General features: G+C 37.3%; 1 protein-coding gene across 3 annotated transcripts; it reads right to left on the bottom strand.

The window, feature by feature from the left end:
* Window positions 1–6220: 6220 nt before the first annotated feature.
* On the bottom strand, window positions 6221–13184 carry rnf167 (ring finger protein 167). 3 transcript variants are annotated; one of them, XM_031752516.1, is made up of 10 exons: window positions 13114–13184; window positions 10992–11122; window positions 10796–10873; window positions 10568–10705; window positions 10408–10495; window positions 10195–10285; window positions 9608–9713; window positions 9008–9101; window positions 8743–8823; window positions 6221–8560 (listed from the first exon to the last, which is right to left on the bottom strand). In XM_031752516.1, the coding sequence occupies exons 2-10, from the start codon at window positions 11094–11096 to the stop codon at window positions 8148–8150; spliced, it is 1194 nt and encodes a 397-aa protein (XP_031608376.1). In that variant the 5' UTR covers window positions 11097–11122; window positions 13114–13184; the 3' UTR covers window positions 6221–8147. The 3 variants fall into 3 exon arrangements, with proteins under 3 accessions (XP_031608376.1, XP_031608377.1, XP_039474582.1); XM_031752517.2 differs by having other exon boundaries at window positions 13119–13180; XM_039618648.1 differs by lacking the exon at window positions 13114–13184 and adding an exon at window positions 12769–13103.
* Window positions 13185–15527: the final 2343 nt, after the last annotated feature.

The raw sequence follows: 15527 nt of genomic DNA, 5'->3' as shown, positions 1-15527 counted from the left end.
CAAGGATCGGGTCCCCCGACACAAACAGAGTAACATAGTGTACGCTGTTAAGTGCCAGGAGGATTGCCAGGATTTATACATCGGGGAAACCAAACAACCTCTGGTGAAAAGGATGGCACAGCACAGAAGAGCGACCTCGTCAGGCCAGGACTCTGCAGTCTATTTACACCTACAGGCCAGTGGACACTCTTTCAATGATGAGGATGTACACATCCTGGACAGGGAAGAACGCTGGTTTGAGCGCGGAGTCAAGGAGGCCATTTACGTGAAAAGGGAAAGACCATCTCTGAATCGAGGAGGGGGCCTAAGGGTACATCTTTTGCCATCTTACAATGCTGTGATTGCAGCCATTCCCCAACTCTCTGTGAATGGTACTCATAGCCATTGATCAGTGGTCTTTGATCAGTGGGTTTTGGTCAGTGATTGTTGATCATCATTAATCATAATTATGCAAATTCCCATGACCACTTATCAACAATCACTGACCAAAACCCACTGATTAAAGAACAGTGGTCAGTGATTGTTGATCAATGGTGATGGGAATTTACATAATTATGATTAAGGAACTGACCTCACAGCCCATTGTTCCTTCAGTGGGCTGGTTTCAGTCATTATGCAAATGTACTGTTTATAAGGGTTGGGGAAACCTGCAGTCAGCTGAGACTGAAGAAGTCACTTGGATGAGTGACGAAACGTTTCTCCCACAAAAGGCTACGTCCAGATGAACAGATTCAACTTTTGGAGATTTATTTTCCTGGATGATTGAGAATGCATCAAGACGACTTTTGATCAAACTTTTTAGGGGTGCATACTGGGGTCACGTTACCAACCCATTCAAATTTGGCTTACATCCTCCAAGGTCTTCAAGGTCAAATTAATGATTTTTTGGTCAAAAATTGACAAAAATCCTTAAAACTTAGAAACTATGATTCTTAAAAGTGCGGTGTGTGTTGTCAACATATAGAACGATTTAAAATATCATGTCACATTTGACCTCTGACCTTATCTTCAAGGTCAATAGATTGATCTGAAGGTCAACGTGATAATAATGCTATATAGAGCTATTTAAAACTATGTTTCTTACTGCTATTCTTTCTACTGACCACATATAGGCATAAAGGGAATGATATATGGGGATTCTAAATATCACATTACTTTGGATCTCTCACATTTTCTTTAAGGTCAAATAAAGTCAAACATTCATAAAATGTCTTTTATGCTGCCTTTGTTTGTACTGGTAACATTTGGGAAATGTTACTGGTATATGAGGATTTTAAACATCACATTATATTTTGCATCCAAATGTGTCACATTTTATATTTGAGCTCACTATTACGTTCCATATCTGTCTTTCTTTCAAGTTGACCCTAAAATGTGTTATATATTTAGAAAAAGTAATGTCAAATACTATTTAATAAGTTCAAGTTATTAATTTCCAGTTATTTACCTATTATTATACCTATTATCTATTACCTTTCCTAGTTTAATGTTTATGCCCAGAGAGTGAGCTGCCTTAGTGGAGGTTTGCACCCCAGAATGCTTAGTTTTCCATCTTTCACACTGTTTGTAGTGTTTGCCGTTTAGAAAATCTTCTGCTTTGATAGTATGTTTACACATAATTTAAAGGGAAAGATTATTTCAGCCCACACCAGCCATGGTTTTCATAGACCCAAACCTACAACACATATGCAAGAGGAATAATCAAGAAATGGAGATAAAAGTGAAAAACTAATACTGCAAATGCATTGGAGAATATGGTTAATAAATGGACTGTAGGTCTTATACATGTAAATTTATCCCCTGACCAAAGGAATTTGCAAAGAAAAGCGTCTGGACTTCTTTGAGTTGCTTGAAGACGTTTCACCTCTCATCCGAGAAGCTTCTTCAGTTCTAAGGTCAAATGGCCGAGAGTCCCAGATTTAAACCCAGTGGGAGTATCCCCCCAAGGAGGGACAAAGGACCCCCTGGTGATCCTCTAATCACATGAGCCAAGGTGTGAAAGCGGGTGTGGGACCTAATCAGCCAGGGTTTCGGGTGAGCTCATTGTGAAACCTGGCCCCATCTTGTCATGTGAATTCCTGAGGTCAGATGGCCCAGGATGTGAGTGGGCGTTAAGGCGTCTGGGGAGGGAACTCAAAACTGGATTATAGATGGCAGACAGTTGGTGTCGTAAACCACCACCTCTGTTCAAAGATGGTCGCTCACAGTGGACATAGATGGCCTCTTTCACTCCTCTTTCAAACCATCTGTCCTCTCTGTCCAAAAAACGTCTTCAAGCAACTCAAAGAAGTCCAGACGCTTTTCTTTGCAAATTCCTTTGACCACGATGACCTGGATGACTGAGAACCTTCACAGACATATTTATCCCCTGACCTTTTTCAGATCAGGATTTTCATTCTCATTCTCTATGTATAACACACAATTATAACACATCATTACTTATTCAATATTTTTTATAGTTTTCCCTCTGTATTCACTTCAGTTCAATTCAATTTAATGGATAGCGTGAGAAATATAGGGGAGAAAGACAGGACAAAAGACATACAGTGGAAGAGAGCCAGAGTGAGTGAGGAAGAAACACTCAGTGCATTACAGGAAGCCCCCAGCAGCCTAGACCTATTGCAGCATACTAAAAGGAGGATTCATGGTCACCTGATCCAGCCCTAATTGCATGCTTTATCAAAAAGGAAAGTTTTAAGCCTTATCTTGAAAGTAGAGAAATTGTCTTTGAAACCATGAAACCTGAAGGCACTGCCTCCCACTTTAGTGGTCTTCTATGGCCTTTCAGGTCTCTTTGGTGTTGCTGAGCTGACCAGAACTTCATCAGAATTCACCAGAATGTTGACTTTGCAAAACAAGCTTTTGCTATCTCTCTGATAGGTTCATTCAGCCTTCTTCACCTGCATCAACCTCTTGAAAAGCTACCAAATGTCAAACACTTGGAAACAAGTGTTTATATTTAATCTGCCAAGTTTGCCACGATGTAATAAGGGAACAGGTCCAACTTGCCCATAAAACTGCTTTTAGATAATTGTCCACTTGCCTTTGAGCTCTGGAAACAAGAGACTGTGTATGAAGGAAACGATTTGATACTATTAGAAGAAATAAATTTAATCCAATATATTTTGCTGGATTCGGTGTCTTTAGGGTTCTATAACTCTTATCCAAGATGATTCCTTTGAAAAACGTATACAAAACATACTGTGTCACTGTAAAATTGCTGTGGGGTTAGCTTATGTTCTATTGAACAACACTCATCAATACCATGTTCCTTGAAGTGTTTCTATAATTTAAAATTAATTGTTGTGTCATATATCATCTACATTATTAATGTGCTCGTTCCAGACATAAGCCGTACCCTGCCTTTCAGTTTTATGGTTACTTATTAAGACTTGATTCATTAAGGCTTTATGCATACGATGAATTCAGGCCATTTAATCCTTGTTAATTTCAGTATTTCATGTCCCTTTAATGATGTCGCCTACTGTGTTAAAGAAAAGCCAATTCACATTTGAGCTGAATAAATCTTTTTATACCCCGGATACATGATAGCCATGCATAGGTTAGCCGCCAGATGGATAATGTTCGGGACTAAAAGCAAGTCTGTTTCTTTAAGTTTGTTTCCACATTAGGCGAGAATTCATTCATTTCAAACGGCGCATCGTCACATTTAGAGTTCTCCTCTAAACCAGAAGAACCTATACAAGACTCTTCGTCTTAAGCTTGGATTTGGTGCAAAGAATCTCGAAAACCCTTAAAAACTCTGAACTTTCTCTGGAAAGGATGCCATCAAGCTGCTCTTTGCTGAGATCGTCTTTCCTGTTAGTCTTAACTTTATTTATGCTTCTGGATTCCCGAGAGATCTCCCAGGACGACAATGAGGTAAAGTACATTTTGTTGTGACTTTATTTGCTGACTTTCATCACAGAAATAAAAACCAGAGGTAACTTATTGATTGTACCACAGGAACTTACACCCTAGTGTGATATGCATTTACTGTAATTTTCATTTCAGCAGAATTAATTCCTTGGGCGAGTTTGAACTTCCTTCTAAAATAATGTAATCTGCTATTATCTTACAAATTATGTTGATATGAAACAAACAAAGTGGTTTAAGGTTCAAATGCTTTTTGAAATTATGAAAAAATGCAAACAGCTTTTTTTTCAACGTCAAATGAAAGTAAGTTATTAGATCTGGTTCTGGTTATATCCTAGATGCCCTGCACTCCTTCCATAAGCAGCTTTAATTAATTCTTTAATTGATAATATTATTATCAGTGTATTGTCAGGCATTGCTCTTTTATTATCCTAACAATAATCATAATAATAGTGTATAAATAAAAGAGAAAATAACAGTTTTTACTATTCACATGTTCACAGGCTTTTCTGGGGAGTCCTTATCGCCTGCACATCATCTCCACTCCTCTGGAAGCCAACGCTGGTCCTGGAGAAGATACCCCGAACTTCCCACAAGTGGAAGCCGCGTTTCTCATGGACTATAAAACGCAGGCTACTCGAGTGTGGCCACGTGTTATCCTGGACTACATGAGGCACCAGTTAAGGTTCAAAGGACGGACAAAGAAAAGCACAAAGAAAGGATATATTTGGAGGTTCGCTGTCTAGTGAAAGTAAAACGCAATAGTGTGAGATCTAATAAACTACTTCTTAAATGTCATCATTTTCTGTAAGTTTTTTTCTACATCTGTTCTACAGCATCTCTGATCTGTTGTTAAAACTATTTGGAAGACTTTTTCAGATCTTAAATTCAATAAACCCAACCCAGCTGTAAATAATCAGCCTCATAAAACTGAAACTCGTCAGGCATTTCAGGCAATTTTATTTGAGGCAGTGTTTAGTCGAACCAGAATCATCTTTCCCAGTTGGAGCATAGACTTAGAGCCATCATTTGTTGGATAATGACACACCTGTTTCATTGCCAGGTGAGGCCTGTTCCTTGTTATTTCATGACAAACAAAATATACATAATATTTTAAATTGCTTCAAAGTGTTGAAATGAAAAGAAACAAAACAAAAAAACAGCTAAAGGAGGTGATATTCTAATGATATAATATTAATAAAATAATAGTAAAAAATCCTTTTGTTAGATTAAGCGAGGATGAACTTGTACCGGCATGATAGAAAGACAGAATTATGAGAAAGGAAGAAAGAAAGAGCTCATGAGCCATGGCTAATCACAACATCTGTCAAACATGGTGGAGGCATTGTTATGGCATGAGGTGCCAGAGGGACTATATAAATTGTGTGTGCTGATGATGATAGAAGGAGCAGGATGGACTGTGAAGTGTTCAGGGCTGTTCCCTCTGCTCAGATTTAGCGAAATGCCACAAAACTGATCAGATGATGCTACACAGTGCAAACGGATAACGAGCCAAAGCAAACCACAAAAACAACAATTTGCTAAAATGGGATATTCTTCAAAGGCCACATCAGTCACCCGACCTAAAGCCAATGCAGCATGCTTATGCTTAAAATTATGTTGCTTTGTCCAATTACGTTTGAGCCTCTGAAAACAGGGGACTGTGGGTGTTAATGAAGTAGTTTTACAAAACCTGCAAAAAGTCTGCACTTGAATCACATCTTAACTGTTTAATCTGAAATGCATCGAGGTGGTTTTCAGTGTCATTATGCAAAAAACCCATGGAAGTAACGTCAGTTAAGGTTTTACTCCTCTCTGTGCTCCAGTCAAAGAGCACCTGTAAGAAATCAGCAGATGCAAGATGTAATTCAGATGTAATTTGCACCAAGAAATGTCAGCTCTGCTGCTCTCTTGACTAAAGTTGCATCAGCGGACCATGCTGTTTTACACAGAGCACAGAGTCTTTGCAGGAGGACAAAAACCAATAACTTTGGGAAAACATGGAGGAAAGGAAGCTGATTAATTTTTCTTATATAGGAGAAAATATATTTAATAATGCTGTCTGTTGCGTTGGCCTTTGTTTTCACTTAAATTCATATGGATCATTAATAAAAAATTATTTTTAATGATTAACTTTTAAAAAAGTGAGGTGGGGGTATATTTTTTCCCCTTCTGGAGGAATGTTAGAAGGAGACTGAGAACCAAAAGAGTAACTAAAGAAAATGTCAGAAGAGAACAGCTCAGCTGATAAAAGTATGGTTTAAATATTATTATAATACATTACTGACCTCGCTATATTGCAAATATTAAAAAAAAGATAGCAGGTATTCTAATAACAAAGTCAAAATTTTTCAAGTGGCTTTATTAATAAAATGATCACTTCAATAACCATTTGTAAGGAAGATCTACCTAAATGTTCTCATTTAAACGAACAGTAACACAGTCCTACTTTAATATCATTAACCCTTCCACAAACAAGATCTTTATTGCAGCTTTTCACGGATAGTGTTTCGTCATCTGAAAGATTCCCAATCCTGCTTTACACATTGAAATTACACTTGACACTATACATTTATTATTTACGTCTGATAACCTAGGCACAGTCTAAAAAACAAAAACAAAGAACGAAAAAACGATTGGGCATTATAATGTTTGTGTGTTTCGGTGAACAGTCTCTAAAACTGAGACATAAAGAGCAAAAAAAAAAAAAAGTACAGTACAAAAGATAGTTTAAGCATTTTGTAAAAAGGAAAAGAGTTTCTATATTTTACAATACAGACTATTGCAAACAAGTCCCAAAGAGATCTTAGAAGTGTCGAATCTTTTAGTCAGTAAAGAAGGAGTGTATTGATATGACAGCCCTATTCATTCAGAAACAGCTTTAAAAGGTTTCCAGCTGTACGTCTCTACGAAAAACATCAAGGTCGCTGACCTCACCAAGGTCATCTCAGAAAGTGGAGAATCAAACCACAGCTGCTCGGCTTTCAGGTGCAAATCAAGCATGAGTACACGAGCTTACGTTATCGTTACAAGAGCCAAACATTTGGAAAGCTTTTTTTTTTTTAAATTAAAGAAAACGCACAGATGGATGTTCACACTGATGAATAAGATGCAAGCTTTCCAACCAGCAGTCTTAAAGACAGCTCGATAAGAGCAGTGTGGGTGGAGAGTCCGTCAATCAATCAATTTTGTTCAATTTCCAAACATTTAACACAGACATGTACATGAAGGCCAGTATAAAGCAATGCTCTGCTTTTCCTAAAACCACCACCTGTGTCCCAGTTTCTCACATTATTGTTCTGCAATTTTTTCTATTTTGTTGTATAAAAAACAAAAACAAAAACAATAAAAGAAGAAAAAACGTAATTACATACATGCAACCCTATATTTAAACAGATTCGAGGGAAAACGCTAAAACACTTTACAAGACCACAACCCCATTACCTTACCTTATTCTTATCACCGCCGACAATTTATTTTAGTGTAAACCTGAGTTTGATCAACAAACTGGATAAAGCTAAAAAATAGTTTCCTTAAACTGTCCACCACCGCAGAGTATTAACAATGTAAAAGCAGCAGTAACGTTACATATCTCCTATATTTTACTGTGACTTAATTCACTATTAACTTCTCATATTTCAGAAAACTTGGATGCAAAGTTAAAATGTGTGAAAACTGAACTAGAGGCATTAAAATATAAAAAGAAGACAAACGTTACCCCTTCATTTGGATATCCTTGTTAGAAAAAAAATAAAGATAGGAAATATTCATTTTAAGACAACATAAATCTTTCACACGGTACTAATCCTCAACAGAACCTTGCACAAGGAACAGTGAAGATCCCATTTTTGCACAACTTTGGCCACGAAGACTTCATCTACGGATGTTTCACTCTTGCCTAAAAGGGATCATTAATTGATCCGGACATTTTGTACTGCACTAGTGACCCAGTTACAGTGGACATCATGCTTGAAAGCTAATGGACTACAGTAAATGTGTGAATTTCAGTGGTTTATGTTCAACATTGCACTTGGTAAAACTGACCAACCGCAGGTCCTGCATTTGTTATGAAACTTGGAAGAACTCCGCTGGTTATTGGGTGACAGATTTTTAACAATCAGTAGTGTACTAAATGTCAAGCTAGCCACAAATCTGCAAACAATTTAATTCTTTTTGCAATAACAATATGTATGAGGATAGAAACTTTTTTTTTCCTTGTGGTCAAACTAAATAATCTCATTGTAGCTAATTTCTGGCCATCAGATCTCCTCTCAGTCCCTACCAATGAGCTGAGCTGTGTCATCATCAGAGTGGTGCCTGCCCTCTCCTGTGTCATCACTTTCTGAGTCTGTGTCCTCCACTGGTGAGTAGTAGCCTTCATAACCTAGGATGGGTGAGTTGCAGTGTGCAGGGGAGGTGAGGCACTGGGCGGTAGTTGTAGTGGTGGTGGCTGAATAGGCCCCAGGGCTTCCTATGGGTGACCCCGGGTTGGAGGGTCGAAGCAGAGGAGTGCGCTCCGAGTCTGCGTCACCCTCTGCTCCTTCTTCCTCTCCACGTCCTCCAGTTTCTGTCTCAGACTCAGACTCGGACTGCTCAGGGTTGTTGCGGGTAACGCGCTGTTTGCACACTGGACATGTCTTCTTGGTCTGTGTGAGCCATGGGTCTACACATTTGCAGTGATAGGCTGAAAAGCAAGAACAGTTTGAGGAAACTTATGAAAAACCTACCAGAGGATGATGACTTAAATACTAAAAAGGAGTTTTTAAAAGATAAATACTTCATATTTTACAAAATAGGATGGGATTAGATGATTGAGCACTTAAGAAAAAGTTCAGTGCCTCATCAAACAGAATATCAGATATTTACCATGTGAACAAGGCAAAACGCGCAACTTGTCCCCTTCTTCATACTCATCCAGACATATTGCACACACATCATAGTCATCCCCTGAAAGACAGACTGAATGTTACCAGCTCACATCATTAGACATAAACAGGCATGTAACTCCCAACGCACTCCTAAGTAAAAGTCTTCCCAAATGATTAAAAAAATAAAACACAGCCCTCAAATTTAATGTCACTTCTTAATATTTAAAAAAATAATTTATTATAATAACAGCAAAAATGGTTACCTTTACTGAACTTGTGTATTGGAATGCGTTTCAGCTGTTCCTTGGACAAACGATTTTTCCTCAGCCTTTTTCTGTATTGTACACATCGTATAATCTGAAGAATGGAAAAAAGCTCAGTTTTATCGATGGAAAAAAGATTTAGAGTGATGTCTCAACACTTCCCTTAACCCTCATGGCCTGCCTCCCTGAGAAATAACAATTAGGGTCGTTTCTCTCCTCTGATGTGTTTGTGGCAGGCTCTATTCATGTGTGCTCTTCTTCATCTGCCCCTCCCTTTGCCACACATTAAGCTAAGCTGAGCAGAGAGGCGAGACCGGTAAAGTGAAGGTGACATTATGCAAGTGGAAAATAACCAGATTAATTTCTGTAAGTTTAATAAAAGCTGCCTAATAGACATCACTGGGTTTGTTCTTTGCGTTCATGTTTAACAACTATCATTAGATACTAAGAAGCTGGATTAGAATAAAGACACAGAGATATGTTGAGTTACAGTTAGGTCACTCTTTTATAACACAAAAAGCCTCTACTACCTCTGGTTCACTTTAATCATGTGTTACTGTATAAACAACCCAGAAAACATCAAGTCATGCATATACTTACGAAAACAACAGACATCACAAGAATGATCATGCACACTACTCCGGTGAAGGGAATAAGGTAGTAGGAAAGCGGAAAAGGAAACTCTGGCCTGAGAATCACATACGCCCTGCAAGTCAAGAAAAGAAAAAGTAGAAATATGTATGTTTCTGCAAACTTAATACATATAAACAGATCTGCCTACCGGTTATACATTTCCATATGTAAATTCTGTAGGCAAAGTTTCTGTACTGGAAACCTTCTGGTTTCCCTTTGCAATCTAAGGTCTGTGGACCAACAGTGTTTGAGGTTGCAGAGCAGAAGAGTGAAAACTTTGCAGAAATTCGATCTCAAAAGCATTTGACAATCACTGATGCAATTTGATTAACAGAATTCTCTTTCTTATTTACCAGCATTAGTCGCGTGACATGATAACAGACAATGATATAAGCTCGCTACACTGGAAAGTCTGAAAACTGTCCTTTGCCTGAGAAGCTAAATCAGCAGCCAAGCCAAATTGTTCCCAGGTTGGTACAAACCTAATGCTGACCATTAAAAGTTGGTTTAATTTACAGCTTATGTTTAATATTACTGGTATTGTTCTTCCTTACCCCTGTTCCGGAATTATGTAATTCCTAAGAATGTGCGAGGCATAGTAGCTGGTGAATACAGAGGGAATATTAATCTGCTCTGCAATAGTTTCTGAAAAAGAAAAAAAAATACAAAACAACAAGAATCAGACACACACAGTGTGACAGTACAATAGCAAATATTTACATTTGTAATATTTGTTTTCCCATATTTATAATAGCACAAATAATTACCATTGCTGTAGTTCATATTGAGCAGAATTTCTGAATAAATGTTGTGAACGATTGCGGCATCGTATCCAGCTTGCTGTGCATTTAAAACCTGAAACAAGTTCCTTACATTAGAGCAGTGTGCTTCTCAGACAACAAATACTCAGTGTTAAACTCTGCTTACCTTTATATCAAAGTTGCAGTCATAACGTTTGATGAGAACAACAAATTTGGTAGTTGTGGCATTAAAAGATGGGGGCAATGGTGGGGGAGGGTCTATTGTTGTGCAAGCATTAGCTGGATGAGAGGCAACCAAAACTCCCTAAGATACAAAGAAAAAAAAAGCATCATTATAAAAGAAATCGACCTGCATTTTACCATCTGTACTCCTCCTTCAACACTCAGTTCTCACCATTATTCCATCCTTTGGAAGTGCAGATCCAAACAAAGCAGGGCGGTCCTCAAATAGATTGGTGATATTGCTATAATGCTGTAAATACAATATACAAACACTATGAGAACAGGCAAAAGTTTCATGAGAGTATGAAGCTCATCTTTACAAACAAAGGTTACCAAATTATATGATTTAAAGCTCCAATTCTACTTACAGCATATATATAGGCATCTGTGGGCAAGGGGAGCTGTATGCTGCAGAAAACCAGTATAAGCACACTCAGTCGAGTTCCCATGCACCAACAGCCAAGCTGCACCATCCTTGGTTACTTACAGTTGAACTAACCTATAAAAAACGAACAAATCATGTTAAACTAGAGATTTATCCTTCAGGAGGAAATCTACACCATAGCTACATTGTAGCCACAATCCCTTCTGAAACCCAATAAAGTGACCTGCCCCGTCACCTGAAATGCACCTCCCTACAAATATAACTACACGTTGGGTGTGCACAGCCTGCAGCTATTGTGATTGCCCTGCTCAGTACTGATGATTCCTCCTGTGCATTTCTGGCTACTTTTTCAACACAGTTTTTTTTTTTTTTTTTTTTTTTTAATTTATCAGTCAGAGAATAACAATATGAGGACAAGTAGCCACAGCAATAATATAAGGACTCTCAAATGTCAGCAAATTCCAGGAGGGAGATTGCTGACACTGTTGGAATGGGCGTGATGGAATGAACAAAGTGGAAAAACTAGAGGAGCAAATATTTTTGCCCTGGAAAAAAACAAAAAGAAAAAAACTGACCAGAACAAAGAATGGAGAAAGAGGAGGGGCAAAAGTGCCAGCATTTTATTTGTTTCTGCTGGATGGCACCGCACATAAAATGCAATCACGAGATAATTAACACATGATGCACCACACACAAGCATAAAAGCTGGCAGCCATTCACGTAGGTTACACCGCAGGCTCTGCAAAGATCACCACAGAAGTCTATGTGAACCTTATTATGCAAATAAATGATTCAAATGGTTCAATCTAAGTAAATCTGTAACCTGATTCACAAACAAAGAATGAAGTAACCCACCATCATGCATTTACACAAACTACATTGTTATGGAGTAGCAAGACAAGTACTTCTGGAGGTTACTGCAATGTTGTTGTCCTCATTTGACTTCTTTTAACCCAAGCTAATTGTCATTTTCACAAGCAAAAGAGCATGTTTACATAAAACACTTAAGTTCACTGACTGTTTGCAGTTTCCAGAGGTTTGCTTTGTTGACACACCACTTTTTATCACTTTAACCCAGATAAGTAATTTGGAAGCTTTACTACAAGATCTGACTACGGTGCCTTTGATTAAAAAATAGTATTCAACATTTGTAATTTACCACTCCCATGTAAATCAGAAGAACCGCGGATCTGAAGTGGACTACATCTACATATTCTCCACATATCCCCCACAAATAAACGTCCTTTTACATGGAAAATCATGAATACATTCAAGGCCCTTATACTGGCACAAATGAAAACAAGCCAGTTGACTCAAAGTGTGCTCAACAATGCTGAATCGGAATGCACGTACATGTATACGCATACCTTCAAGAAAAAGTGATTTTAAACGACAGCAGGCTCACTAGGATGAGGTAAGACAAGTGAGATTATTTTTAGCAAGATAGTAACATTCCCCAAAGGCCACATATGGTTTGTGTCACTAGTTAGCTATTTAACCCATATACTTTCTCCTGTCTGTCTAACAAAACAGGAATGTAGCAACTTTTTGTCGCTGTTTATAGGAAGTTAACCTGGTATCTTTGCATAGGCTCTGTCGCAACAATAAACCTCATATGACTTGACTATGTAGTTAGGTCAAAGTAGACTGACTAGCTGAAATGTGATTAGCATGCAGTTAAGGTCAGTTTCTCCTTAACTCTGACCAAAGTACAAGTAACGTTAGCTCATGTGTGTATAGTGTGGTGGGGGGGGACATACCTCAGTATCCCGCTAATAAGTGCAGTGGGAGGTTTGTGATCTCACCTGGGATTCTCACATGTAACCGTGTTTTTTAAAAAAATATAACACTTATTTTAATTTTATACTCCCCAATTATTTCTAAAGAGTTAATATTTCCACGACAAACACAGGGAGGATTAACTAAACGTTAGTTGCCGTCTGGCTAGTATTAGCTGACGTTAGATAACAGCTAAGTTTTCTTCGTAACAGATAACCATATATCTATTGTGTAGCCCATTCACAACGTTTTATACAGAACTAACAAAATAAAAACCGATTCTACGTCGAATAAAGACAACATACACTTCCCCCAAGTTGTGTTACCTTACAGCCGCTAGGTTTGTTTGTTATTGCTTCTTCTTCGGTGTTCCGCTTTGCTCGTCGTCTTACTTCTTCTTTACGTTCTGTTGGTGGTTGGCAGACCAGCGTTCAGTTGCTATACCGCCACCTATCGGACTGGAGAGTGAAACAGTAGACGGGAGTTTTGCAAGCTCTATTGAGTGCTTAAAACCTTTGGTTACAGTAAAATGAAAACAAAAATCAATTTCAGATACAAATATAAGGTTTCAACATAGTAAGAATGCATGAAATTAGATTCCCGAGTGTGATAATAAATGAATAAAAAAATTGCTGGAAGTCAGAATCAGCTTTATTGGCCAAATATAGTAATCGGGCTACATTTTTTATCTTTGCTCTCAGTGTAAACAGCATAGAAAAACAGGCATTACAGACAATAACAAAATGTATAGCATATGCGTATGTGCGATGTGCAATATGTACAGATATTGGAATAAATTATTGAATAAATAATGGATTACTAACTAGCTGGTTAAGAAAGTAATAGTATATACGGATCTCACAGTAATGATATTTAAAAGAAACTGTGTTAAAGCATTTCAGTTTTGTCTAAAGTAAAGCACATGAGACATCAAAAAACACTTTACATCCTTTACAATTCTTTGGTTTTACCTTGTTAAGTTACTGTGTGGAGAAAATACTCATCAAAGGTCATTACAATCACTGTATGTATTGAAAAAACAACAACAACAAAAACAAAACAAAACAAAGATCCATGAGAATTGTTGGCAATGTAAAGTTTTATAAACACATTGATCCATTTTTTTACAGTAAAATTCTTTAATTTTGCAGGATTCAAAACAGCATGAATGTAAGGAATAAATTGTTGCCAGAAACCATTCAGAAATTGTTCTGTGATAGAGATGAATGGCTACAACTTAAGGAATACAACAAATTCTAAGATACACAGAATTTGGACAACTAAAAGAACTTTTTCTATATCCACATGTGGCATAAAATCATGGAACAGTTTAATGTGGAACAGTTTAACAGTGGAATTAATGGCCAAACATTACTCAGTATACAAACAAATATAAATAGATTATTTTTGAGGGAGGAATGTAGAGGGCTGATAATCACACAGTGATTATTCAATGTACAAAATGTAGTTTTTTGTCTTTGTTGGTGAAGTATATAATCTTTTATGTGTGTATTGTGTGTGTAGACTATATACAGTTACACATTTATATTATATATCATATAATATAAGATTCAGCGTGTGTGTGTGTGTGTGTGTGTGTGTGTGTGTGTGTGTGTGTGTGTGTGGGTGGGGTGGGGGGGTCGGGGGTGAAATAAGGCAATCAAATAATCAGTTAATCGGTTAAAACTTACTAGCAGCTGAGGTCTCTCTCTGCTCTGCTAATGGCATGTAATTAATAATTGAATTTTGTTGTCATAATCTAGTACGAGGAAATAAGGTTTTAATTTATCCTGCTTAAGGAAGACTGCTGCATGTGGATAGTACTTCAGTGCTGCCCTCAAGTGGTAGGATCTCTGTAGTATCACATGCAGTGTTTTTGCTCTTGTCAGTCTGATGCCAAGACCTTATCTTCAATGGAAATCAGCTGTAGTATAAATAATAACTCCAAGCAAAGTAAATAAAGAAAGCTTGCATATATATTAGGAAAATGGACTCACTCTCTTTTGTGTAAAGATGCAGCTTTTCACCAGTGGTGTTAAGCTAGTCATCAGAGTATCAGAGCACAGCTGTCCAGGCTGTCTGCGCTATAAAAGAATGACAAAGAATCTACTTTTGGATGACCTTTTGGATAAAAATCAGCAGCTGTATTAAACGTGTCCATACAGTGTTTAATGTTAAATTTCTTTCCCTATTTTTACCCTGTTGCTTTCTAAGATAATGATGCTGTTAGCACTGATTTTTTTTTTTTTTTTTTTTTTTATTTTTTTTTTTTTTTTTTGCTTAAAAACATAGAATCCGTGCATGCTAATATCTTGCTTTTTGACACTAAGGAAACAAATGACACTGGGGAGATGAAATTTTGCATCATGATGGCCCCAAGACTTAAATAAAGCTAAATAAAATAAAATAAAATAAAAAATAAAGAGGAAATTATGTTTAGTTTTAGTTTTATTTGTTAGTTTGGTTTAAAAAATATTACAACTTTCCTGATGAGGCTTTGATGGACGTGTTTATTGAGACTGTCCAGAAGACTGTGAGTCAGCTGCTTTCAAAAGGTTCAGTTTTTATTGTAATATCTGGACTGATTTTCCTGAATGGCTCTCAAATGTACGGCTCCATACATTAATAATAAAAATGAATAAAACTAATACTGAAACTAAAGATTTTCAGACAAAAAAACTCAAATGAAAGAAGAAAATTTGCTGTGGAAACTAAGTGAGACTACACTAACTTAAAAACA

This window comes from Oreochromis aureus, linkage group 10 (genome assembly GCF_013358895.1).
Source record: "Oreochromis aureus strain Israel breed Guangdong linkage group 10, ZZ_aureus, whole genome shotgun sequence".
Classification (NCBI taxonomy): domain Eukaryota; kingdom Metazoa; phylum Chordata; class Actinopteri; order Cichliformes; family Cichlidae; genus Oreochromis; species Oreochromis aureus.
The sequence above is the reverse complement of the archived record's forward strand: the minus strand, read 5'-3'. Positions and strand labels throughout refer to the sequence as shown.